Raw genomic sequence first — 27,252 nt, 5'->3', positions numbered from 1 at the left:
TTCATTTGTTACAGGTTCCAAAATCGTCGCTCTGATACCACTTTGTGACACCCCCATACACCAAGGAGCCTTACTAAGACCTTCCCTGGAATATAAGGACATCACCATCTCGGTTGCCCGATGGAAGTAATCATCAAAGGTCAATAAAAGAATATTTTAACTGTTTTATAAGTGTTGCAACCAAACTGCTAAAAGAAAGATACAACTCATCACTATATACTACATCCTGTCGTAACTCGTGAGGACTCATCCCAGCCCGGACTCCAGCAACCATCCAAGACAACACTTGTTAAGACTGACTGCTCACCATAAGGGATCACGGCAGACACAACAAAACAAGCAAGACAAACCAAACAAGGTCAGTAACTGAGACAAGACACAACAAACATAACCAACCTATAACAACCACAACCAAACACACACACAGCCACAACCACTCCAACCAATCTCCATCACTGACTGTCCACTGGACCAGCCCTGCCAGTGGGGGACCGCAGCCGTTCCCACCTAAGCCCCGCTCATCATATCGAGCGATAACCCTGTCCCATTAATGTGCACATCCCCTCCCGTGGCGGGTTCCACGGAGGGCGAAACTAGGGCGTGAAGCCACTCCCGCAAGTGACTCCACTCAGCCGAGGACGCACCTCGAGAACCAACAACAATAATCATAGACAGCTGCAATACAACAACAATCAACCAGCATACACCAACCGATTACCATGTATACTCAACCACACGGTCACGACAACAACACAACAACAACGCAGCAACCGACCCACTAGACAATCCGCAGAAACTGAGTAGGTGAACCTACCTTTAAGCGACTGCAACGATTCCATGTCCACGCACGCAACACCCAGCAATCAAGCAACACCTATACGCACAATACAATCCTCTATCATTACCCTTCTAACTCTAACTGAAAACACAAAGACACGGACGATGATGATGACATACCTACATGTGGAAATCTGCAAAAGGAACTACTACCCGACTCAAGCTATGCACTCATATGGCACAAGCACCCTCAAAGGCTCCCATAGAAGGTATTTAGTGAAGGGAAGAGGAAGGGACGACATCTAGGTTTAGTGGAAAGAGGCGAAAATGATTTGCGGTTTTGACGAAACACGATTATAAACCTTCGCTGAAAAGACGCTACTCGATCGAGTAACTAACGTACTCGATCGAGTAGCCTCTACTCTATAGAGTACCACCCACATAGAAAGGCAAACAAGGTAAATGGTAACTCTGGCACGCATCACTAAGTGATACCACCTGCTCCCAAGGTCGGTCAAGGTTGGTCGACGAGTCCCTAAAAGGGCGGGTATTACATTACTTGCGTCCTGACACAGGCTTTGCACTCACAACGAGTAATTGAAACAATCCTCAAATTGCTAGTGAAAACTTCAACGTCACCATTTAAACCACCTTTACTCTTGTTCCCGTGTTTTCCTTCGCAAGAGCATCTAAAGTATCGCTCAATGAACGGTCTATCTTTCTTGTTAGCCCTACGAGATGTAGATTTCTTGACACTGAATCCATTGTGTTGCGAATGTTTCTTATAGACAGCGTAAATATGCTCCCATTTCGCAGCTTTGATTCCAAAAAGAGGTCTAGAAAGGTCAGTGCATGTGACAAAAGCATCCGAATTAGCCACATCATTTTAGAATAATAACAATATATTATAAAGGGTTATTTAATATGGATACTCTGAACTATCGCACTCCTTCTCAAAATACTATGTACTTTAAATTAACTAGAATTACTACCAACTAATGCACCGCTTCCCACATAATAGAACGAGTGGAAGGGCTACCTGTTACCCCGGTTGTCTTTGTTTAAAATTTAATTTTTCTTTCCTTTTTCACTTTTACTTTTTTTGTACCTTCATTTATCACAGTTTCTTCATCTTTTTCATGTTCCCTCCTCATACTCTTCACATGTTCATCTATCATTCTCATTATTAATCTTCATGGCCATTAATTTCTTTGCACAAATCAGAAAGCCTACTTTTAATTTTGCCCTCATGATTCGACAATGAAAGTGGTAAATCACCCAAATTAAATTAAAATCTGGAAATTGATCAAAATCAATAGAAAATGGGAACATTCATAGGTCACGCGACGCATGTTCCTGGTTTCAATGATCGGGTCAAATATTTGGAGCTTTACACCATTGTTATTGGTACTTTCATTGATTTGTGTGCTGCTCTTCTGTATTCACCTCTTCCTAAGTATTTTTTTAATGGGGTCTTGGATTCTGCTCATTTGTATTGCTTTGAGCATGCTGGAATGATGGTCGTGTTCTTCATTTTCGGTATCGTTTCGCTTGTTTCTATTAAGACCAAGTAATTTTGGGAAGGCAATGTTGATGTTTGAATGTTTTGAATATAAGGTTAGTGATGGGTTTGGATTCATTGTGAATTTATGATAGTTGAGAATTTAGGATTTGTTAATTTCCGCCTTAATTGCCCATCGTTTTAGCATTGAGGATAGTATTCTTGTCCATGGATGTCAAGACCATAGATTAATTTTGAGGCCTAGATCTATTGCGTATATGAGGCCGATGGTTGATTAACGACGAGATTTCCGAAAAATTAACGGTGTTTTTTAGGGTGAAGGTCGATTTCCGGTAATAAGTGACAGTTCGCATTGTTGTGAGATCGTTTTGGGGATGAAGGTCAGATTCCCGACGAGTTGAGTTTGGTCAGGTATAGTTTGCGTGGGGTTGTGCGGGTGTTTGGCTGGGATCGTCGCTCGTGGGTGGTGGACTGGTGGTTGGTGTAGTGTTAAAGTGGGGCCGGTTTGTACTTTGGAAATGTTAGGTGAATTTTCCGATGTTATGTGAGAAACGTGGTCAAGAACTTCAGTAAAGATGATAAATTTTGATGAATGGAGTTTGTAATTAAGTATTATTGATGAATTGTGATCTTGGTATATTAAGATAGAGAATTTACAAATAAAAAAAAGTTGCAGGCATTCCTCGGAAATGCAAGAGGAATAAGATGAAGCTTTCAAGGAAGAAAAGAGTGGGGTCACCCAACACATTACCTGTTGCATCAGGTTAAAAAAAGAGCAATTTCGTTAGATGGGAGGGAGTGCATTAGTCGGTAGTATTCCTAGCTAATTCAAAGTATAGAGTATTTTGAGAAGGGGTGCAATAGTTCAGATTATTCCCATTAAATAATCCTATTATAAATTCTAAACTCAATTGACAGAAAAACCTACTGAAAGATGCTAACATTGAACAATAAAATGGTATCCGATATGCATTAACATGGTTACATCTGAATCTGTGTTCTTCTTGTTAGTAACATTTCGAAAGTCATATTCATTAACTGACAAAGGGATAATATTTTTTAGTAAGATACATGATTTATCTAGAAGACAAAAAATTAACATCTTAGAGTATTATCATCATCGTCACAAATTTATCGTTGTTAACGATTTATCAGCCACAACAAAAATTATCAAGAACGCAAAAAATATTGTCCTAGATTGAGCTATAATGCCCTAAATATCATCAACAAACACAACATAACATTTACCATCATAAAGAGGAAAAAAATGAACCTTTATTTATCATCATCGTCAGTAACGACAAGCACTACACTATCATCGTTATCAACAACACCCATATCACTACTACAAATCCAGGCAACTACAACGCCCCTTTAACAACGATTATTCACGAAAATCACAATAGACGTTGTAAAATGTATGGCGCGAATTTTACTAAACTTAATTACAACGGGTATGGTTATAAAAACCGTTGTTATTAATTTTAACAACGGGTCACACATGCACAACCGTTGTTAATAATTTGGCGCAAAATTGGCGCAAAGTTAGTGAAAAGTAATCACAACGGTTACTTTTGTAACCCGTTGTTAAAACATATTTGACAACGGGTGTTTTTTTACAACCGTTGTTAAAACATATTTGACAACGGTTGTTGTTTAATAACCGTTGTCAATACCTTCCATACTATAAACCACACAAACACAAGTCTGCTGCAGCCACAAAACACAACCCTTAATACACAAACACAAACACAAACACAGCAGACAAACACAAACACAAAACACACACTTTCTCATCGTCTCTTTCTCTCTTTCTCATCGTCGCTTTATCTTCTCGCCGTCACTGTTGATTTCATCGTCTCTTACGTTCTGTATTTATCAGGTAAATCTCGCAAATCCTTCGTTAGTTTCATCGTCATTATTTTCTTTTTCTAATTATTTCTTTTGCATGTATGTGTTTTTATCGACCATTATGTTATTTGTTTAAGTATTGTTCGCATAATTAGTTAGTAAAACAATGAAGAAGCAAGATAAACATAATTAATATATATATATAGAATTAGGATCAAATAAGTCCATCTTCCTTAGGTGAGTCCATAAGTCCTATTCTTAACCATTAGATCATTACAAAATCAATGGCTAAGATTAATTCTGAAAATAAAAGGTGCATATAAAACCCAACAAACCCTAATTCCCTTCATTTCTTTGCCTTCCTCACTCCCACTTCTCTCTCTAAAACTCTAAATCTCTCCTCTCCTCTTCCTCCTCACACCCCGACACCCTGACGCCGCCACCAAGCTTCTGCCGTCATCTTCTTCCCCTCATTCCCCCCCCCCCCCCCCCACAAGACCACCAATACCACGAATCCCACCGCAACACCACCAATACCAGCCGGCAGCCGCCCTTCTCGGCTCCTCCTGCCGCCCTTGGCCACCAACCGACGACCACGTGATGCTCCCTCTTCTCTCCGTTTCTGCCTCCCTCGGCCACTACTCTGCCGCCTCTTTCTTCTCCTTTCTATTTTTTTTTCAGTTCTGAGCATCAAAAAGAGTGGTTGTTGTTGTTGGTGATGTCGAGGATAAAGAGTGGTTGTGGTTGTGGTGGCTATGTCGTGGTGGTGTGTGGCTGTTTTTGTTTTTTTTTTTTTTTTTTTTTTGGTTGGGGCGAGTGTGGTGGCTGGCGGTTTGAGGCGGCTGGGTGGTGTTGTGGTCATGGGTCAGGTAGTTGGAGGGGGTGAGGGAGGTGGTTGTGGGCTTTTATTAATATAAAGTTTCAGCAGCACGGACTAAAGTTGCAACGCTTATATGGACAAAAAGTTACGCTTTGTATGGACTAATTATATTCGCCAAGGACTTAAATTACATTAATTCAAATTAGTAAAAATTTTACAATCCTAAAAAAAATAAAGTTTCAAAAATAGTGACTGAAGTTACCATCATAAAACCTTAAATTACATTCATAACAATATTCATATAAAATTATAAATTAGTAAAATTAAATAAATTCAATTTTTTATATTAGAAATTCTCTAAAAAAAATTAAAGTTTCATTTTTTATTATTAAAGTTTTACTCGTAAAACGTTAAAGTTACATTTATAAATTAGCAAAACTAAATAAATTCAAATTTTTATATTAGAAATTCTCTAAAAAAAATTAAAGTTTCATTTTTTGTCATTAAAGTTTCACTCGTAAAACGTTAAATTTACAATTATAAATTAGTAAAAATAAATAAATTCAAATTTTTATATTAGAAATTCTCTAAAAAAAATTAAAGTTTCAATTTTTGCCAATAAAATTTCACTCGTAATACATTAAAGTTAAATTTATAAATCAGTAAAATTAAATAAAATCAAATTTTTATATTAAAAATTGTCTAACAAAATTAAAATTTCAATTTTTAGCGTTAAAAATTCATTCGTAAAACATAAAGTTACACTCAAAAATCAATTTTATATATTTAAAAATAAATTTTATAACATAAATTTAAATTTTTAGTTATAAAATGACCTTAAATATTAAAGTTATAATGGTAAAGAATTGAAGTTGCAATCATAAATTAAAGTTACATTTATAAAACATTAAAGTTTCTATCTTAAAATTTTACAATCTTAACCATCAATCTTAGAAGATCAATGGCTAGGATTAGGACTTAGTGGACTCACCAATTTAGGTGGACTCATTTGAACTTGCCTCTCTCTCTCTCTCTCTCTCTCTCTCTCTCTCTCTCTCTCTCTCTCTCTCTATATATATATATATATATATATATATATATATATATATATATATATATATATATATATATTTATAAATACATAAATTAAAAAAAAATTACATTAATGAAAATGCAATTCTTATATTTTCATAGAGGATCTTGTTCTCCTCTATCATATCCGTCCTCTCCTCCTTGGCTATTTGGAGGTTAGTTCGCCAGATTGCTATATCGTCATATAGCCGCAATTTTCGCTCCGTCAAGCCATCTTCTTTGGCATCCTTCAGTACGGATCGAGCATCCGCAAGGTAGCTCTTGAAACTTTACTCAATATGGAGCAACCGGCGGATGAAACTGTTGTTGTTCTCGATCATAGTAAGAGTCTTAAGGATGAAATCATTCATTTTGTTGGAGTTTGGAGTTTGTTTTGAAAGATTAAGTAGGGTTATTTATTTGGAGTTTGTTTTAGCAGTTAGGGTTTGGAGATGTATATATTGAGATAATGGAAATGTTAGTTGAGATAATGCAATGTATTTATACTAAGCAATGTGTGGGTTGAGTTGTTTTTTAATTAATATATATGTTAGGAAGTTGTGCCATGCAAATCATCATCATATCTCTCAATGCTGCTTCAAATCTTATTACTAACCCTTCTCATTCCATATTGTCCGTTCATATGCACAGTGATGTCAGTAATAATGCATGCATCGGAATTATAACGGGCCGTAATTATGCATGTATCTAGTAATATTTAATTTAATTTTTTTTTATTTTTTAAGAACAAACAACAACGGTTATTTACAAACAACTCGTTGTCTTTAGTTATAACAACGGTTTTGTATATTAAAACCCGTTGTTATAACTTTCCCCCCAAAATTGAGTCACACTTTCCACAACGGGTTTTTATACTTAAAACCGTTGTTAATATTTTTAACAACGGTTTCCTTAAGAAAACCAACCGTTGTTAAAACCTTTTACAACGGACGCTTTAACAACGTCCGCTTTTTTATATAACAACGGTTTTTGACCGTTGTTATAGTCTGTATTTGTAGTAGTGTATGATCTTCTAAAACCGTCTCTAAACCAAGCAAACATCTTCCTCTGACATTTTTTTTAGTGAATAATATTTGTACAAATAATGTGGTTATTTTGGGTGAAGATTTACATGAATTTTAAATGAAGAATTATGGTTGGAAGAAGATGAAGATGAAGATTTGGTAGGATTTTATTTTTTGAAAGAAAGCTGATGATATAAGTTGACTAACGTCAAAAAAAAAAAAAGGGTGATGGGTTGGAGTTAGTGTGGGGTTGGTTGTTAGAAAGATCTCGATGATTGACGGCTACTGATATGTTGTAGCTTTGATTTGTCAAGTCGGTTTTTTTTTTTTTTCTTTTCAAATTTCACGATCATTTCCAATGGAAAGCTACAACATTTTGTAGCTTATATGGGTCCCACCTTATTAATTTCATCCAATAAAAAAATTTACCTTTTCTTTTTTTCATGTCAAGCATGTAGCTTGACAAAGCTACAATGCTTTAAAGCTACATTTGTTCACTCCCTCTACAATGGTAAGCTACTTGCTTGAAATTTTACAAAAATTGCAAGCAAGTCCCTAAAAGCAGCCATTGGAGTTGCTCTGAGCAAACCTTAGTTTTCTTAACTAAAAACAAACCTTATTCGAAGAGATATGTTTTCTTAACTTATTCTCCTCGAAATCTTTTCGATATGTTTACTTAACTAAACTGTTGACACTTTTTTTTGTAATATATTACGTTATTTTATCAATCAAATATATTCATATAATTCCTTCCTATATTGTTTTTTTTTGAGGGATTCTTTCCTAATTTGTTGGGAGTTTATAAATCTCCAAATTCTATCTTTTTTTATATTTTCTTATAATTTATTAGATTTAAATTTAAATTTAAAAATTAAAAAATAAACAAACAGAAGTGTTTGTATTTATTTTCATGTCGTCTGATTTATTAACTAGGGCTCTTAAAAAGCTCTTAATTTATTTCCCAATTATTATTCCAATTTATTATTTCTCTTCTCTAATTTCTTCTCTCCTTAATTTGCATGAAATCTTTAACTCTCGTTATTATTCCAGTTTTCTCCATGCCACTCAGATCTACAAGGTACCCCACTTTATTAATTTTTTTAGTTCATAGTTAGTCTTTTGTTGAATTCTTGCGTAAGACGGTTTTATACAAGTAATTCGTAATACGGGTTTTAATGTGATTTTTTTTAGCAGGGTTTAAGAGGGGTTTTCCTATATTTGAATTTTTGGCTTTGTTTGATCATCATCACATTGATTAAGGGTTGTAAAATTAACGTTTTATTAAAATACTCGTAACACAAGAATAAAAACATAAAGAACATGTTGTATGGACCGTTGTATACTAAATCGACCGCATCAGTCGATCTGTTACAAGATAAATGACTTAACTATTCAAGAACTTGAATTGTTTTTTGTAATGTATATTTTTTTAGAATTGTTGGTATTCTGGCATCATTAATGAAGTGGGTTTAATTTTTGGCACTATTTTTATGGGTAAAAAGTAAAAACAGTAAATTTGTATGATTAATGAAATGGGTTTAGAATGACATATCTTGTATCCAACGTTCCAACTACCTAATCGTCATTCTTGATTTGAAGCAAACAATATAATAATTCTTTTGTTCAACTCCTTTTTTGTTGGTTTTCTTGTTTTAGAAGATTAAATCTCTAAAGTTGTGATCTTTTTGTTATAATGGCAAGAATTCTGATGTTTTCGGGTTTTTGATGCAATTTCAGGACTTGTTCTGCTGTAAAGTTCTCTGGTGTATTTCATGTAAAGCATTTTATGTTGAAGATTCGGGTTTTTCGTGGTTGAACCTTTCTTTATACTCCTATTTTAAGTATTTAAGAGATGAGGACGAGAGTTCGCATCCGATCATTGGAAGAAAAGACGAAAGAGAAGCATAGCTTGTCTGGTAGGAAAGTATTGAAGCAAAGAGTTAGGGTTATGTACACTGACCCGGATGCTACTGATTGTTCTGGTGACGAAAAAGATTCGAGATTTTGTTTTGTTAGGAAGGATGTGAATGGTGTGAAAAGAATGGTTGGTGAAGTTTGTATTTCCTCCGGTTGTGGTGGTGATGGTAATAGGGGTAGCTCTGCTAGTACAAGTACCCGAAATAAAACAATAATGCGGGTTAAGCCAAAGACGGATGATTTAACTAAAAGCGTTCCATTGTTAAAAAGATCATCCTCGAAATATAAAGGAGTTAGGAAACGGAAATGGGGGAAATATGCGTCTGAAATTCGTAATCCTTTTCTAGGTAAGAAAAGAGAGTGGCTTGGAACGTATGCTACCGAGTTAGAAGCCCATCTTGCGTATGAGAAAAAGAAGCGTGAGATTGATGCTCTTCTCAATTTAGACAAGCGGAATACCACATCGACTGTTGCCAAGTCAGCTGTTGCCAAGTCAGCTGTTGTCAAGTCAGCTGTAGCCAAGTCAGCTGTTGCCAAGTCAGCTGTTGTCAAGTCAGCTGTAGCCAAGTCAGCTGTTTGCGCACTTGCTGCTGCTACTGTCCCGCCAGATGTTCATCGACCTGCTATTCATCAGCGATCAACTTCAGCTGTTGCGACTTCAGAGGATGAACATGTGAATTCAATGGGTAATCTGCCATCGCCATCTTCTGTTCTTCATGTGTCAGATGCAAAGCCTGTCGGAAATGCTCCCACAGTTGTGATCAAAGTGGAGGATAACCAATATCCAGACGTAAACAGACACACGGGATCAGTAAGCTCATCATTCTTTGGGGGGACGGATTTCAACTACTTATTTGATGAGATTAAGATTGAGGATCTGCCAATGTGTGATTTGAGTGGTATTGGACTCTGTGATTTGCCTAATTTCGATTTAGATATCACCAATGCAGATCTTAATTTCATCGACGACTTGTTGGATATGACTGGTATATGAATCAACAGAGAATTTGTTGTTTTGGACTCATTTCGATTTGGAGTTAATTTGTTCATACCTATATGTATTCTAACGGCGGTTGGTTGGACTTGGTGCAAAAGTTAAGTTACGCATTATGCAAGGCCGGAATCCGGATGACTGTGTGGAATAAGGGTCATGTTCTTGTCGCAAAAGCGTTGGTGCTTACACGATATCGTGAGTGGAATTATTTCATTGATTCTTTTGGATTGATTTATGTAGCGCTTCTAATCTGATTGCCTTTTCTTCTTTCGTAATTGCACTGTATCAGTGCATGAAATCTGTGGAAAGTCGGAATATCTAGTGTTCAATAACTCTTCAATAATTTGATTTAGCTAAAATGTTTCGGGTTTTTGAGAAAACCGGTATCACCACCCCCAAAAAAAAATACAAAAATGAAATGCAATTGTATTGCTCCTGTAATTATATTTACCGAAAAAGTCCCTTAATTTTTACACAAGTCAAATGTATAGCCAAAAACAGGATCTCATGCAAAACTCACCGCTCAAAAAAGTGACGATGAAAATCTTTAGACGTTGACAGTGGCATCCCATATTCTCAGCAGCCCATCCCGACCACCACTACATATCCTCTTATGTTCGAGGTCCGAAGCCATGCATCTGATCACAGCTGCTTGCGGTTTAGGCGTCTTGTAAAGCTGCCATCCCTGGGATTTTGTTGCCACAGGTTGATTAAATAACAACATAGCGTTATCAGCAGTGCCGATCCCCAACCACTCCTCTGCTGCGTTAATAGACAATATCGAACTATTTAAATACATCTCTTTTGCGCATTTGATACTGTTGTCAGCAGTTTCCCAGAATCTTATTGAACCGTCATCTGACCCGGTTATTATACCATTGTCAGGCTCTGAAAACTCGACACAGTGAACAGGGCCAGCATGATGGGCCAAAACAGCGTCACACTCTCCCCGAGAGATTGACCAGATTCTAGCTGTCCAGTCATCACTTCCAGTGATGACACGATCCCCGTCCATCCTTATTGATCGGATCCATTTTGTGTGGCCCTGCAGCTTGTGGACATGCCTACCTGCCCGTATGTCCCAAATGTGGACCATGGAATCTCTACCAGCAGCCGCCAAGATCCCGGTAGAGTCGTCATACTCTGTGCAAAGCACGGCACCTGGGCAATGGCCAACGGTTGCAATGCAACTGCCGATTCTAGCGTCCCACATTTTGACAGTTCCGTCGTGGGAAGAACTAAGAACACGTTCACCTGAGAGCATGCGCACGTAACTGATAGGTGCTTGATGGCTTTTGAGCTCCTCCAAAAGGGTAAACTCGTGTTTATCCCAGATTAGAATAGAGAGATCATCAGAACCAGATACCACCTTTTGTCGATCGGAGCTTATAGCACGAACAGCACTAAAAAAAGGCTTACACGGTTAAGAAGAGAAGAAAACACAACACAGAGAGCAGAACATAGAGGTGGTATCATGCATAACTGCTTGAGTAAGAAGAATAAGCTGTAGTATACGGAGTACTCTTTATTTCCATTTGCAAAGGAGCCAAAGCTCACAGTTATTTAATACTGTAGTAGGTTATGATAGATCAAAGCAGAATGGCGCGCTAAACTAGATGCTCTCCTTTTATTTTCAACTAACAGTCATTCGAAGCAATTCTCAACACAATTTTCATCATTAACACGTGTTAGAAACAACAATTTCTTTGTGTTGTTAAGATAGGGGTAAGACTGTGTACATCTAATCTCGCCACTTTGGGAGCCCTTAGGACACTAGCATTCTGTTGTTATTGTAGTTGAATAGCCACAATGGCAGTTTTAATACTGAGAGATTTTGAACCAATGTCATAAGGTTACCGGTTTATTACTTAGCTAAGCTAACTGACATCAAACTCAATGTTAATGGCCCAAAAAAGGTTCTCTCAGAAAAGTCTATCCTTGGAATGTTTTCCTAGCCTTCAGATTATTTCTAGGATGAAGAAAGCAAATTTGGCATGCCACAGCACCAAGCCAAGCATGCAGCAAGCAAAACTTTACTAAGCAGATCCAAATCATTCTTAGAGGTCCTAAATATACTAATTCCGATAGAAGCCGAAATGCTACCCTATGTTTACATGATCAACCACACCGGTTCAGGATACACTAATCTGATTCTCTAAACCCTGCTTGGACAAGAATTTATTTAGATGTACAAGGGTAGTTTTTGACATAGTGGTATAGTGGGTAAATAAATTTGGGCCTCAGAAAAGCCAAAAGACTCTCTAGCTCCAATCGGAATATAGTCTAGTTAAACGAGAGGTAGTGACCGAATGCAGGAAGAAAACAAAGGGTACTCCTTTTATGTAAAAACAAATAAATCAGGAAAAAAAAAAAACACAGGAAAAAGCTCGCCAAGGATGAAGTTATACCCTGTGTGGCCTTTCATGGTTGCCAGAAGTTCAGAACCTCGGCGGCTAGGATCCCATATTTTAACCTGGCCAGCAAAAGAGATAGTGCAGAGTTAATTTATGGACCTACGTCAAATTTACTGTTGTTTTCTTTTGTATGTTCTCCATTGCCCCATTGCTCCAAGGGGATGTAATAATTAAGTCCTAGACAAAACGGTTGTGATCATCATTAGGTGCTTAACCAGACTTACAGAGCAGTCCGTGCTCCCAGTAAAGAAGAAGCCTGAATCTTCACGAGCAGCAACCAGATCCCAGACCTCTCTTTTCGTGACACAATGTAAAGCAGTGACGGTGCTATCATGCCCCCTTATAACTCGAACACTTGATTGGATTCTCCTCTGCCTAGCATTTGCAAAGTTTTGTCTCCGAGGGGTCCCAATTTCACCTGCACGGACATGACGATTAATAAAATGGAATGGGTAAGAGTAGCAATAAGTAAATACTCCCTTTGTTCCATTAAATTTTTTACATTTTCATTTTTGGCCGCCTCATGGTATTGTTTATGTTTCCTATTTTGACATGTTTAGACTTGCTCAGATTACATCAACACAAGTGATTCTGGTTAATTACCCTGACCCCTCCACTGCTACTGTCCCGCTAATGCCAATACTACCACTTCAGCCCCAAGGCACCACACTTACGGCTAACCTACCAAAGCCACATCCAGCAACCGTAGACCCAAACAAACCATTCCCAACCACCCCAACCTCCACCACCTCATGGTACAACAGTGCAGCATTGGTCACAATAGCGGTAAGGGTTGTGGACTTGTGGCAGGTGTGACCGTAAATTCCAAAAGGTTTACCAAAAGTGCTAGATATTAGTAATGTGGTCGTGTAGTAATGCTGAATTTTTGTTAGAACTCTGCATTTCAAATGATAAGAAAGAAACCTGAAGTTTCAGAATCAGCTGCCAGTCCTTGCCCATGACTGGAAGGGTTGACCACTATGGGTGCTTCTTTTCCGAACATGCTCCTTACCCAGTTTCTTGCATAACCCACCTCAATGGCAGGTTGTTGACTGTCATGTATCACATCTTGTTGTGATTGCATACTATGCAAAGACAATGACTGAACTTTTGAATCAGATAAACCCCAATAAGCCATATGCAGCTGGTGAATATATGACAAGTACCCTCTGAGTTGGACCTGTGAACATTTCACAACCAAATCTCTCTTACAAGTGCTTTACATAAATACTATTCCGTATTCCGTTTTTTCCAACAAGTATTAGTGAATATACCCTAAATTCCTATCTTAACCCAAAGCTATGTTGCTCCGACCCGGTTAGAAGTATTCGACACAGGTGCGTGTCGGAGTGTTGGATTCGTTTATTTTATGAAAAAAAATCATGTTTTGGTCCAAAATGAAGTGTTCGAGTGTCCTACCCACATCCGAGTGTCAAGTGTCGACACGGGTACGTGAGGTAACATTGAAGAGTCTGAGCAACATAAAGCCAAAGTAGAATTATACTTCGTATGTCTTATCAATTTCTTTTATTTTTAAAAGAAAAAAGGGGGGGGAAAAAAGAGCAGAACCAATCTCTGACTCCAAAAAGGACCAAAATGAGAAGGAAAGATAGGATCATAAATTGAACAAATTCGATGCAAAGAATTACTCACGTAGAGATCAAACTCGATATAGTTTGTCCGGGCAAGGTACTCTATCAGTGGCCACGCAATAGTATCAGGAACTCCCAAGCCGCCCTTCAAGGTGACAAGGTAATATTAGATTTGTTGAGGTTTTGACTTTGAGGATATTAAATATGAATAGCATAGAGGAATAACATCTGTGAATACCATGTGTAATGCTACCAGCATCAGTTGAGACACAATGAGGTTTTCTTTACTGGAAGACCTACACCATACAAATAGGGACAATTAGTGATCTTCAGAATTAGTTAAACACAAAGACACAAAATTTATTCCCGAAGATCACTGGTGTCACTAATCATAAGTGGAACAGCACCCATTGGCATTATTCGCTCTGGGGTCCTTACGCAGGAAGTTTACCTTACCTTGAATAATCTCAATTGAAAATTGACTCTTTCCACTACTTTCCTCTTCTACAAACCCTTTAATTTTGTTTATCAAATGACTAGTATTGGCATGGCTGCCAATCAGAACCACGAGAGCATATAGAAAAACCCTTATATATTGATTTAACAACTATTTCATTAAAATTATAGAGGAGATTGGTTTTCCCCATTACTTGGCTTCGCAACATACTCCCTCCAGATCTTTGGAAATGCAATATACACAAGTTAAATGGGTCATACCCAGACAAAGGTACTTTGGATTCAAACAAAGAAGCGTTTCATAGTACAAAAAATGATGCTAACCCAAAGGATTGGAGGGACCATATGAAATAAAGTAAAATGACTCATTGAACTAGGTACGTACATCCGGACACTTTGAGGGATTGGAAGTGATGTTGTAGTTGTCCCTGCTATAGTTGTGGACTTGTAGTTAAAGAGGATATTGATCAACGACAAGAAAAGAGGTCAGAGTGGGATACCCATGTACATAAAAACAACAAGGGGATGACAGCAACTACCACCACGACAATCAAAAGTTCAAAACCCAAGTTACCCAACCCCTTAAATGTATTCAAAAGGAAAATTTAAACAGTTGCTTGGCTCGAGGGTAATTGTTACGGGGTATAGAGAAAATTTACAAAGAAAAGTAGGGAGGTATGAATGGTGGCGGATAGAGGAAAGAGATGAAATGAGCTGGTAACTACTCTATACTGAGGTTAACAATTACCCACCTGCCCCCCCTAGCCTAGGCTAATGCTTTATCCTTATATATAGGAGTATAGTTTCCCTACCACCAGTTAATCCTCCTTTCACCACCCTTCATCTCTCCATCATCATCTTCATCTTTTTTTTCTCGTATGTTCTGAGCTCCACTATCCCAGTAACAATTACCCCTAATTTAAGCAAGCCTTTGGAGCATAGAGTAATATGTTTAATTTGAGGCCTTCAGAATGCAATAGTGAATCTTTCTACAACACTGCACCACAAGTCCACAACATCTAGCCATCAGTGAAAAGGCAAGAGAACATTCTTGCAAGGGTTTACAAATTTCTTTTTATATGAGAATGAAATTTTCAACACTTTATTGAGAGTTGAAACATAGGTGAAGGACGTCTTTGAAATTACAAATTATTTAGTTGATTATGATAATAACAAACACAGTGTAAATAACTCATACATTAGATTAGAAAGAGAAAAAAACAAGGCTAAACTGCGAAATTGTATCAATGGAAAATTTTATGAAAACAATATTAAGCCAACGTAGATAGATAATTCTAAAACAGGATTTTACTTGATAGATGACTGCTCCAACAGATAGTCAAAGAATGTTTTCCAGAACCTACAGCAAAATAACAGAATAACTTCAGACAAATGGCCAACTGCATGTGGAGACGCAACAAAGTGACGTAAAAGTGTAAAACTTTTAACAGTCTTGGGGACTGAGCAGTGGTGCATGTGCTCAATCATAAATGCATCAACAAAATAGCATGGTTACAAGTCCCGAATTCATCAAGATGTGAAGAAACTACTTGTATATATATGAAAAAAAAAATCAAATTATAAACAGATTCTCCGAATGTTTTTAACTCTTATGACATGTATACTTTTATTATCTGTTACGCATTGTTTGAAGATAATATATAAACATAATTTGATCTTTTTAAACATTTCATGCATGAATGGGCCAAAGCTAGGTCCTGATAAATTCTGTTAGATGTTAGGATCAACAAAAGAACAATAATGGTGATTTACATCGTGGTCTAGTAACCTCCAAAACCTGAGAATACGAGCAAATAGAAGTTTTGTGGAAATGGTGAATAGAAGGTACCCAATATTCTCCCAGATTGATAGAGAAAGGAGATGGCGTTGTATGTAATCTGGAACACCATTTAAATCACTCCTATAGATTTCAGCTGACACTTCAAGAGCATCTCTTACAGTTCGCATATCATTTCGGGTGAACGCACGAATAATGACTCCTTTCACCTGAGATTATGAGCCACTATGAGCTAAACTTAAAAAAAGCAACAGGGTAGATTTCTTGTACTAGTCGGGAAAGAGAGAGCACCGATTTTGCTGAAAAACGTGTAATAAGATACTAATATAACCAAGCTGTAATCCTTGAACGGTTTTACTCCATGTTTCCCCCCACATAGTTTTTACCTAAACACATCCACGTGGCCTAGGGTGTCCACAAATATTCACCACCATACAAAAACTACCTAAAAAGAAAACATGAATTATTCGCAAGGACTGCCTAGAATTGAGTACGTAAACTACCTGTGGGGAGACAGAAGGGTACTAAGAAAATGTGTGACGACTTGACCAGTAACCAAAAGTGGTACCGACACTTCTAGCATGCAAACAACATTATCTCAGTGCCTCAAGGGCTCCCAATTATGAGGGGTCGAATGAACGCAACCCAACAATGTAATAACAACATAAGAGACTGTCTCCACATGACCCATAATGAAAATGTAGTCATAATTGCATTGAATGACTACTATTTCGTAATAAAAGAAGAGCAGCCTATAAGGGAATCCTTTTTGTTTTATTCCATTATAATTCAGAGCATACCAGTTCTTTGACAGCAATGAAAAGTTTTTCAGACAATTTACAGTTCCATCCCTGAAACACATTGCACGAAGCAGAGTATGAATATATTAAATGAAATAATTCAACTAAATCTCTGGAAAATAAAAGAACACATACGCTATTCATATGTTCTCTAATTCCCTCAATAAAGGCGCTGCCTACAAGTCCTTGGGAATCTGTTTCAATTAGAGCTGCCAAAATATATGACAAAATGATGACAAGTGAGTTAAGGGCTCAAACTGTAGATACATAAGCACTCTCTTTTAAACTCTCTGCATGAAAACACACCAAGTATCGTCTCGTACTCATCTGACGAAACAATAGCATCAGCTGCTTCCAGCTTTGCAAGATTAAACCAGAGTCCCTGAATTACAAGATAAACAAACGGTTGCAAACTCACTTATATAATTTAATGACACTCAACATTATAATACTCCGTAGCTATCAGTGCAAAGACATTTCATATTCGGTAGTATGATTTAATAAAGAATGACATAGGTTGTACTAACTTTTTTAACAATGTTGCCTACGGCTGCTTAAACATTACATACACAACCTAACCCCATGTAGAAAAGGGAGACACAAGTGTAAACAAACAAACAAACAAACAAACAAACAAACAAAGCTTCTATGTTCTCTCTGTAATCAATACAACATTACACATGTGACTCAAAAGGCTCCAGCATGTCGCAAGATAACCTTGTCCTTGTGTTAAAAACACAAGGCGGCTGTTTCTAAATGACACAGATGAATACTGTATTGAGATTTTCACACAGTGACAAACAACTAAACAAATGAAGAAGCAGGTAATAGTTCAATGAGCCACTTTGCTTTATTCATCATATTCCAAAGTCGGTGAATGACAAGTCTTTGATTCCATTGGAAATGGAAAATCTGTATAATCCAAGTTCTCGAATTTCAGGAACTATGTCTCAATGCATAACAAACAGAACAGTTCAACATTCCATTTCCAAAACTAACAGTCAATCAGACAAAACTGAGAAAATGCTAGTACCTTTAGCTTTACTTTGATATCCCGAATCAGCTGTGCTTCTTGATCCTACGGGAAAAGAAAAGAAAAAAACTGAAACATCAATGACTAGTGATGTGGATCGATTAACCTATTAAACACACATTTACATCTCAAACAATCACGTTCAAAAGTGAATTACACAAATACCATGTACTCCTACATCATTTAAAGCCAAAGCTGAAAGATGACTAAACTTCTTATCAGAATATCGCTTTTTCAATAACTCACAATAGCAACTAAAATATTATGAAGTATCCTGTGCTCGTGTAACTATTTATTTTACCTTCATTAAACTTTTTTTAAAAAACAAGATAGTGTAAAAGTGAATATTAATACACCTGAATGTTACGATACTTTAAGCTGATACCAAATAATTTTGGGATTAAGGCTTTGTTGTTGTTATTGTTGTAATGTTACAATGCTTTATGCTATTGCACCACAAATTAAGACTATTTACATAAACAGTGATGGATCTTACATTCTTCTCCCTCATGTAGCGAAGAAATTGATTCCTCTTTTCCACTTGCTTTTCTGCTCTAACATTGGCAGGGAACTTATTGTATATGTATCTGGCACTAGAATCTGTGTGGATACTAAGTATCAATTCGTATAACATTTACGAAAGGTTCAATTTTAGTATCAAATGTTAGATAGCTAAATTTATTCAAGAATGTACCTACAATTCCATTTGTAGGATCTGGTATAGTTATAATAATAGGATCAGTAACAGATGATGGAAATATCGACATAAGATCGTGACCATTCTTAGTTGCATCGATCAATTTGTCAAGAACATTGTCATCGCTATCACCGCCTGATACAACTCTTCCAATGTAGTTCGAGAAACCCTGAGAGCCTAGAAACTGACTTATCTGTAATAAATGTCAACTTCCAAGCATGAGAACACATCAAAATATGCAACTAAGAGACAGCTATAAGTAAAGATAATTGGCGTCCTCTTAAGTCGTAAGATCTCAGAAATGGAGCAAACGTCAATGAGATCTTAGAATATGATAATGAGCCTCGATACAACCACCATGAGATTACTCAACCAAACATCGTGCCAAAATTCCATGGTTCAGAACAATATACAGCATGTCCAACCTCAGTACCATAATTCCCACAAAACAAGTTGGGGGAAACATCTAATGGTCAGAACTCAAATGAAACGATAAAACATTATGAGAAGTCAATTTACATAATTTGAAGCTACGTTACTTCAGCACTTCACTTTAATTCCATGTACTCTAACCCTCTCCAACATTTCATTTTAGTCCAAAAACATCAAAAGCTTTCACAAAATAGCCATCACGTCCATTGCCGCCCAAAACTTGCAGTCCAGTCAAAGTAATATAGGTTAGGTTTCGAGCCAACGTATCTAGCAATGTTTTCTAGCTTCTACTGAAATGTGTAGCTGAGTTTATTTGACCAACAGTAACACATCTTAGTTACAATCGATCGCTTGCGCTACCATTGCTAGGACTAAAATTGTTTGACGCAAAGGGAGCATATTTTCAATTTGCAACAGTGGAGAAGAATAACTGAAAAAACAAAAAGTAAAGAAAAAAACCATGGCATCTGGCAATTCATTGTTTAGGTGAGAACGCTCCAATATGAATGCTTCATCATCAAAAGGATAGTCCGTAGTATTTCCCTGACAAAGAAACAGGCAATTTTAGATTATGCTCTCTGATCATTAGAAAGCATGAGAGATCTTTAAATTGGGTTTGTTAGGAGAGCGATTATTCAACCTGGGGCTACATATGTTTAGTTTAGGCAAATATATTTCAAACAATGTCAGATTTAGCTAAAATAAATTTGATGAAATTTCAAGCAATAGAAGTACTAGTTAAGGCTCACTGATTATTAGAAAGCATCAGAAATTAATGCATAAAACAAAAAACATCAATATTACGGGAAAAAAAGGTTGGAATCTTACAACGAAATTACGGTATCCAGACAAAAGTTTTGCAAAGAACTTCAGAAATATAAGCCTGCACAATAATCAATTCAAGATATATAATCAGATTATTTTATCGTCTCCAAGTCATCTTGGAGATACATATATTGTCACGTCTACAAGTGACTGAGATTGTAAACCAAAGAGATTTAATTACATGGGACCTCCGTAACTTAAGACAACCAAATACCAAGCGCATGCTACATATGTTGAGACTTAAGTTAGTTAATGGAGGGACATGAAGGCCCTTAACAAAAAGTCGTGCAGCATATCTCATGACTTAAATGATTGACCAAAGACTTAAGTCATGAAACTAATAATGATACAGTAATTGACAACTTTGGCTCATCAATGGCACTCTGAAGAATACTGACACCTGTGATTCAAATGAACATTTCTTGTAATAGTCGAAATACAGATTCAGAACCATGAAGATGTATCCTCACCATGAACATAACTATCTGACACAAATTAAACTACATAATGAAGAAGGATTTTTTTTTCCTAATTTATCTAATGGCTGTGGATCTTCAGGAAAAATAGACTTCTCAGTTCATGAATTTTACATAGGATTTTCCAGTAGTACTTTCAGATAATGTACAGCATGCCTTACAATTACAAGATAATTCCTTATACATCAGCTGATATGAGAAATCTATGTTGCGATACAAGGTTTCCCTCACATATTACAGTTTAAGCTGCACATCTCGTCAACCATATCTTGGAAACAGCCCTAGTGATGAAATTGGTTTACAGCTTTGTACAACTGAACCACCACCTTACGTCCTTGCCCCTATTTTAGAGTCGTAAGAGTAACTCTAATGTTAATAAGAAACAGAAGAGTAGTTTTGTGAGCTACGTGGTGAATATTATCTTTACTCAGTACTCATAATTCTTTGTTTCACCATAATTACATTTAATACATGAAGCTGAAGCTTGGATGCAACACGACATCTTATTTCACCTCAGTTTAACATGACAAGAATGAGGCTAACACTTGTATACAAATCTATGCTTAAAAGCTGTGACATACTGACATAGCATGTCAACATCATGGCAGACTTTACGTTTCAACTATTTATGGAATGATGGTTGTCTCGAGACCAAGAAAACTATACTTCCCCAACAATCTACTAATAACTTTGATAAGTGAACGAAGAGCTTAACTCTTAAGCCTTTTGATCCAGATGTCGACTTCAAAATTTTATTGAGCAAAATTTGTCATAAAAACAATTAAATAAAACACATAAAACCAATTCTACCATAACAACAACAACATAGCCTCCAGTGCCTCACCCGCTCTAGCAAATGGCGGGGTAAATGTACTCAGCCTTACTCCTATGCTGTTTAACATAGACAGACAACCACCTGATGAACATTGCATAGAGCATTGCATCAAATGACAGTTAATTTCACAACAAAAGAAAGGCGGCTAGTTTAGTGAATCATTTTGCTTTATTCCATCACAAAGCCATCTCTAAATAAGATAAAAGGGTGTCCGGGAGCTCCTACTCAGAAAGTGGAGCATATTTTCTACGCATATTTTACTTGGAGACATTCATTAGAAAATGGAACCACCTGAGTTTGAGGTCATGATCCTCTCCCCAAAGCTTGACAGGAGGGCTTTTTTCATACACTTGTCCGAAACCAACACTAATCTCGTCTATGCGTAATAAGTTTGGATACAACAGATTCATTATGTCACTGCGCAAAGTGTGTAACTCTGGTTCTGGTATAGAAGGTATCTCCTCCGATGTAACGATGAAGTTATGATCAATATCAACAATAACCACCTATAAAGGAAACAAAGGTACATGAAGTTACTATAGAGAAAAGCAGCATTGCAAAAAGCTACACCGTCATCTCAACCAAGAACAGAACCATAACATCCACAGGGAATAACTGGCCAACATCAACATTTACTTTCATAGTATTAAATTACGTAGCGCAACACCAAGATTAGGTCAAATTTCGAAAAACCTAACTCCAAGATTAAGTCTCAAGCTGAGATTGATTACCATGGTCCCTAACTTCCTATAGAGCATTCGACAAGAAAGCTAGAATAAAGAGATTATACCCCAAACAAATACAAACAAGAAACAAGGAACAAGGTGAATAGAGAACTTACACCATCCATCAACAGATCAGATGTGTCGACGCTTGAATGTAGACCTATAATGTATGGGGTTGGAGCATCAACAAAGTCAACTCCTTCAGAGAATAGTATTGGGACATAAACATGCTTCAGGGGAAAAAATATCATGTTGATTAGAAACAACAATACACCACCAATAAGAGGAAAAAAATGGAGTTTAGAAAAGAAAAAAAAAAGAGTAAGAACACATTTCACTAAGGCTGAAGGTCATGCTTTATTATTCCATTTTCGTAGATATTAACACAACTGATATACCTTTGTTGCTTGTGTAGGTATTCACAATTCACAAACAGGCTCTCAGTCAGATTGATATCCCTTTTTCTATTTCTTAATTTCATTGTCAAGAAGAACAGCAGCAAGTTTCTACCAAAAATCAGAGATAACAGCCAAACCAACTAGCCAAGGGAAGGGGGTGGAATAAAAAGCTTATCCTCATCAATAAATTATTCTCGAGTATTTTAAAAATATTTCATGAGAACTATCTAAACTTTCCACAATTATCCTCCAGCATATGTTTTGAACAATAATGACTTCATATGCCTTTGTAGTTTGTACAATAAAAAGTTCTGAATTAAGTTTCAACATATCAAGAAAGTAAAGGTGACTCAAGCATAAGAAGTGTAACCTGCCACTGAAATGGATATATTAGATGGCATATGGCTTCTGACACAAGCGTCAATAGAGAATACCTAATATAGGAAGGATATAGAAAAAAAATATGAAAGGGTAATGAGGGACAAAATTAATGCAATAAAAAAGAGAAAAAAAAAAAAAAAACATTTAAGTGCTATTTTACCAGATAGAAACGCAATATAGAAGAGGGTATATAGTCGTAAGTATGGAGCTATACACTTACTTATCTGATCGAAGCAAAATCCTTCTTTCAAGTAATACTGCTGTAAAAAGTATCATCAAATTGTGAACATCCAAGCATTGTACCAGTGGCTGAAAGGATAACTGCATCCATAATATACTGTCAAAAACAATTTGCATTACATTCCTAATGCGGAAGAACGAAAAATAAATGGCCAAGAGAAAATATAGGTGATTCAAAACCACACACTACCGTAAACTCGTAAAGTACCTCCATCCCGATTATATTGTCCCATTTGACTTTGGTGGCTAAACGATGTTGACATTGACCAATATTTTCTCACTATATACAACCGTAACACCATTTCCAAAATGATAGCATAAAAAAGTTGCTTTGACAAAACAAGCATAAAACTTATGTACCTTTATGAAGAAATTAAGAATCAAAATTGACATTTTGACAGAGTCAAATGGGACAATTTGAATGGGATGAAGAGAGCATAACTTAAATATAAAAAAACGAACAAGCTCATACATCAGCCTGAGGAAGCCCATATTCTGGAGGAGCCTCCAGGGATAACAAATAGTTATTAATTGAAAAAAGGACTCGGTCCTGCCCTGGCGTTGGCAGAGGTACGTTCAAAATTGTGGCTTTTATAACTTCCCACAACGGCTTCCTGCAATTTATTAAAAATCAAACATTTACCAAAATGTGCAACAATTTGGATTAGCGTATCTACACTATTTTCTAGATGAGGACCAAAACAAGACAATCGTAATCCATGTGATTCTTTGAATCCTACCATACATAATTGCATTAAAATAGTGAAAAAATCCATAGCCCATGTTACTCTAACTCGGTTACAAGTATTCAATACACATCCGTGTCCAATTGTCAGATTGGCTAATTTATGAAAAATTCTTATGTTTTTTACTAGAATTGAAGTGCTCGACTGCCATACATGTGATGGAGTGTCAATTGTCAGACACCCGTACACGAGAAATATGAGGAGTCGGAGTACCATAATTCATAGCTACCACTACAATCAAAATTAATATTAAGAATCCAGACTCACTGACTTCCTTCAGGGGAGAAACATATAGAGAATATCTCCTCAAGGGCATCACCGAGTACCCGAAAACAGGGCAATCGTGAAACAAGGGAAATACTCTTTTCAGCATATGTGTTTGATGACATGCCATATGCTTCCGCGATATCTTCGTCAACAGGATCTCGGAAAACAATGCAACTGACATATAATTTCGAACCATTACCAACTGCAAAAAGCTACGGAGTATTATGATTGACAAAGGATGCAGAGCCCAATGGGGAAAGAAACAAATAACAAAGATATACAGAGCCTTAATCCCAAATTGACTCAGGGTCGGCCAACATAAATCACCATTTCAAACCGTTACTGATAGGTAATATAATGAATAAAAACATAAAAGGACCAAAAGCAAATGAAATAAAATGGAAAATTATGTATAAGAAACTTTATTTGATATTCAGTCTGCTCATGATGCCATTATCTTACACACTGCTCAGTTATTTTCAATTCATTTGCATTTAAAAGACGGTTATGGATTCTTTATTAACAATCTGTTTATGAACATTTTGAGCTTATGTGATCGCCTTTCATGGTCTAGGGTTGGAAAGGCATGACAGACCAACTGTTTGGTTACTATTTGAAATTTTATATCTTTTCCTCAGATTTTTACACGGAGTAACTCTATTTTACATAACACCCCTGGCTTGGAATTCCTACTTGAGGAGAGTAAACAAAGCCAGTCCTTCATTTTTTTGACAAACAAAGAAAGTGGAACCTTAAAATTCCCATAAATTAAATATTTGAAAGAGGGAAGTGGATGCGGAAACACTCTTGTGAGAGGTGCTAAAAGAGTTTTTTTTGCATTCTCCATATCAGAATCAGGCAACCAAACAATGTAATTTTTCTAGAGCCTCCTTTAAAGCGGCAGGTACAGCATTTTACATTTCAATTTTCATTGCATCAAAGCTATTTAGTGGCAGACTAGAAAAACAACAGTTCGAAAAATTCTGTGAAAGGAAGCATTAAAAAGATTGCTTGGGTACATTACTACGAGGGAAGGGATAAAGCAATTTCATTTTCCTTCCAACTCTTTCTTTATGATTGAAAATTTTAACTTAGCTTGTCGCACGCAAAACGGGATCCCTTCATTTCTCTCCCTTCCATTTCCCTATAACTCAATTTGCTAACTAAACAAAGGAAATTGTCTCCCTTCCTTCCCTCCATATCTTGAAAGGTGAAATTGTCACCCTTGCTTTCCCTCCCCTCCTTTTCCATCTAAGAGTGATAAGATTATAACAAAGCTTAAAGATGAAATAAATCACACATATAATTCCTCTAAAATCTGAACTGTAGAAAAAAGGAAAGTTAACCTGTTAAAACAACGGGATAACTCCGGGGATAGCTTGAGAAATCGTTTACATCATACCCCGTTGCAAAGAACTCAAGCCCAGCAGGAAGAACACACTGCATAGGGAGGCAGCCAAAAAAACGAAAGATAAAAAATCATTGCATTGAATCTTGAATAAGAAGTGTCCAAACACTACTACCAGAAACAATGACATAGCAACAGTTCATCAGTTAATACACATGGTTTATAGATACAGTAAGAAAAGGCATACATCATATAGAACAGTAACGTAAATGAAATGAAATGAGACACTTGACAGAGCAAAAGAAAACTGGAAACAAGGTAGAACTTTGTGTTAAACTGTTAACTAACATAATCCGATGCAACCTGAGTTATCACACCCAAAAACCGACACATTTATGTGACAAATCCGATATTCATCAAAGTACTTGTGTGTTGTAGGATGGAGGGAGTATCATTATCAGCAAATGAAATGGATATTCATTATCAGCAAATACATAAACAGATGATTAGGACGGAGGGAGTATCATCCAACATGATCAACATACGATGCCAACCCATCATCAAACTATCAGCAGAATTCAATATTAAGATGTCATTAATCAACATACAACCAAGCATAGCAAAAATCAAAAACCCATTATAGATACAGCTAGTCACTCTTAAAACGGGTATATTCATGTTAAGATTAAAACGGGTCAAACAACACCCCACTTGGACAGTTGGAACAAGTATTTTGCCAGTCTATAGGCATTCTGCTTTTGTCTCATCAATCCTATTTGACCCGTTATAAGTTTCAAACAGATATGCGCGTCTTAAAAAGAATTTGTGCTAAAAATAATCAACCTTAGGAAGCTCAGGTGGCAATTCAGGATACAAGAACTCCCCATTAGAAGGAAATTGATCAATCAATGAAACATCATACTTATATTTCATCCCATAATATCCATGGCTTCCTTCTAATGTCTTTATATCTGAACCAACCCCACATACCACAAAATACTCAAACATAGGAGCCATTAAAATGACTTGTAAATTGAAATAATTATGAAAGATACAAACTTTACATTAGGGTTTTGTGAGGGATGAACAAACAAATTGTGGGTTCAAAGCAAAATTGAAAAATTCGCAGAAAATTACTTAAAAAAAAGTCAATCAAGGAATTTTTCAACATTTTGAATTGTTGAAATTTGTTTATTTATTACAATTGGGTAATGTGTTATTGATCTTGTGATGGTGGTTTGTTTTTGTTGGATTAAGTGATTGTGATCAAATCGTGCGACCATGATGTCAGATTGATAACTACTTTTAAGTTCAATAAGAAAAATTATGGAATTTTAATGGCTGACTAATAGTGTAAAATTGTTATGTAATGGATTTGACCGGATTTCAGCTATTCCAGGTCACAGGTAGCCAGGTAGGGATGGCATGGGGTTGAGTCGGGTATGATTCAAGTTTTGACGAGTTTGTGTCGCACCGAGGTTTTGTTGTTCTATATTGTCAATATTTGGAGGTAGTCGGTACAGATGGAAGTCGGCCGTACCGGCTCAGGCTCATCGTACTTGGAGCAGAAAATGGCGCGACTCAAGTGGGTTCTGTGTCGTGCCAGTTAAATGATAATGGTGGCCCAAGCACAGCCCATAGCGTGTCGTGTCGTGCCGGGTTGTGGATCGTGCTGGGACATGCCAGCCCAACGACCCACGTGCCAACTTCCATCTCTACTGGTCGGGGTGAAGTGGGCATAATACTCATATTATCTAATATGAGTATTAAGTCTTGAGTTGTTCAATTATTGGATAAATAGGTCGGGTTTGA

At 36.7% G+C, this 27,252-nt stretch overlaps 2 protein-coding genes across 3 annotated transcripts; one reads left to right on the top strand and one right to left on the bottom strand.

The window, feature by feature from the left end:
* The first annotated feature begins 7,997 nt into the window (after positions 1-7,997).
* On the top strand, positions 7,998-10,315 carry LOC141602378 (uncharacterized). Its single transcript, XM_074422679.1, has 2 exons — positions 7,998-8,144; positions 8,804-10,315. Exon 2 carries the CDS (start codon positions 8,919-8,921, stop codon positions 9,975-9,977), a length of 1,059 nt encoding a protein of 352 aa, XP_074278780.1. The 5' UTR covers positions 7,998-8,144; positions 8,804-8,918; the 3' UTR covers positions 9,978-10,315.
* Positions 10,316-10,383: 68 nt separating this feature from the next.
* Positions 10,384-26,899, bottom strand: LOC141602362 (DENN domain and WD repeat-containing protein SCD1-like). 2 transcript variants are annotated; one of them, XM_074422662.1, is made up of 24 exons: positions 26,284-26,899; positions 25,439-25,532; positions 24,093-24,294; positions 23,552-23,693; positions 23,060-23,160; positions 22,829-22,892; positions 22,177-22,290; positions 21,627-21,841; positions 20,028-20,082; positions 19,659-19,742; positions 18,765-18,960; positions 18,567-18,670; positions 18,071-18,115; positions 17,344-17,419; positions 17,173-17,246; positions 17,038-17,088; positions 16,289-16,446; positions 15,752-15,799; positions 14,222-14,279; positions 14,045-14,128; positions 13,316-13,571; positions 12,616-12,809; positions 12,386-12,450; positions 10,384-11,380 (listed from the first exon to the last, which is right to left on the bottom strand). In XM_074422662.1, the coding sequence occupies exons 1-24, from the start codon at positions 26,455-26,457 to the stop codon at positions 10,525-10,527; spliced, it is 3,510 nt and encodes a 1,169-aa protein (XP_074278763.1). In that variant the 5' UTR covers positions 26,458-26,899; the 3' UTR covers positions 10,384-10,524. The 2 variants fall into 2 exon arrangements, with proteins under 2 accessions (XP_074278763.1, XP_074278770.1); XM_074422669.1 differs by having other exon boundaries at positions 23,522-23,693; positions 26,284-26,715.
* Between the last annotated feature and the right edge of the window lie 353 nt (positions 26,900-27,252).

This window comes from Silene latifolia, chromosome 1, assembly GCF_048544455.1.
Source record: "Silene latifolia isolate original U9 population chromosome 1, ASM4854445v1, whole genome shotgun sequence".
NCBI classification, from domain to species: domain Eukaryota; kingdom Viridiplantae; phylum Streptophyta; class Magnoliopsida; order Caryophyllales; family Caryophyllaceae; genus Silene; species Silene latifolia.
The sequence above is the reverse complement of the archived record's forward strand: the minus strand, read 5'-3'. Positions and strand labels throughout refer to the sequence as shown.

What these genes read in the sequence shown, in the direction of transcription:
- LOC141602378 (XM_074422679.1), top strand. Translation starts at nt 8,919, where the DNA reads ATGAGGACGAGAGTTCGCATCCGATCATTGGAAGAAAAGACGAAAGAG.
- LOC141602362 (XM_074422662.1), bottom strand. Translation starts at nt 26,457, where the DNA reads ATGGCTCCTATGTTTGAGTATTTTGTGGTATGTGGGGTTGGTTCAGAT. An exon ending in TTATCCCGTTGTTTTAACAG is followed by an intron (nt 24,295 to 25,438) that starts GTTAACTTTCCT and finishes AGCTTTTTGCAG; the next exon opens with TTGGTAATGGTTCGAAATTA. An exon ending in TTGGAGCAGTCATCTATCAA is followed by an intron (nt 14,280 to 15,751) that starts GTAAAATCCTGT and finishes TGTATGGTGTAG; the next exon opens with GTCTTCCAGTAAAGAAAACC.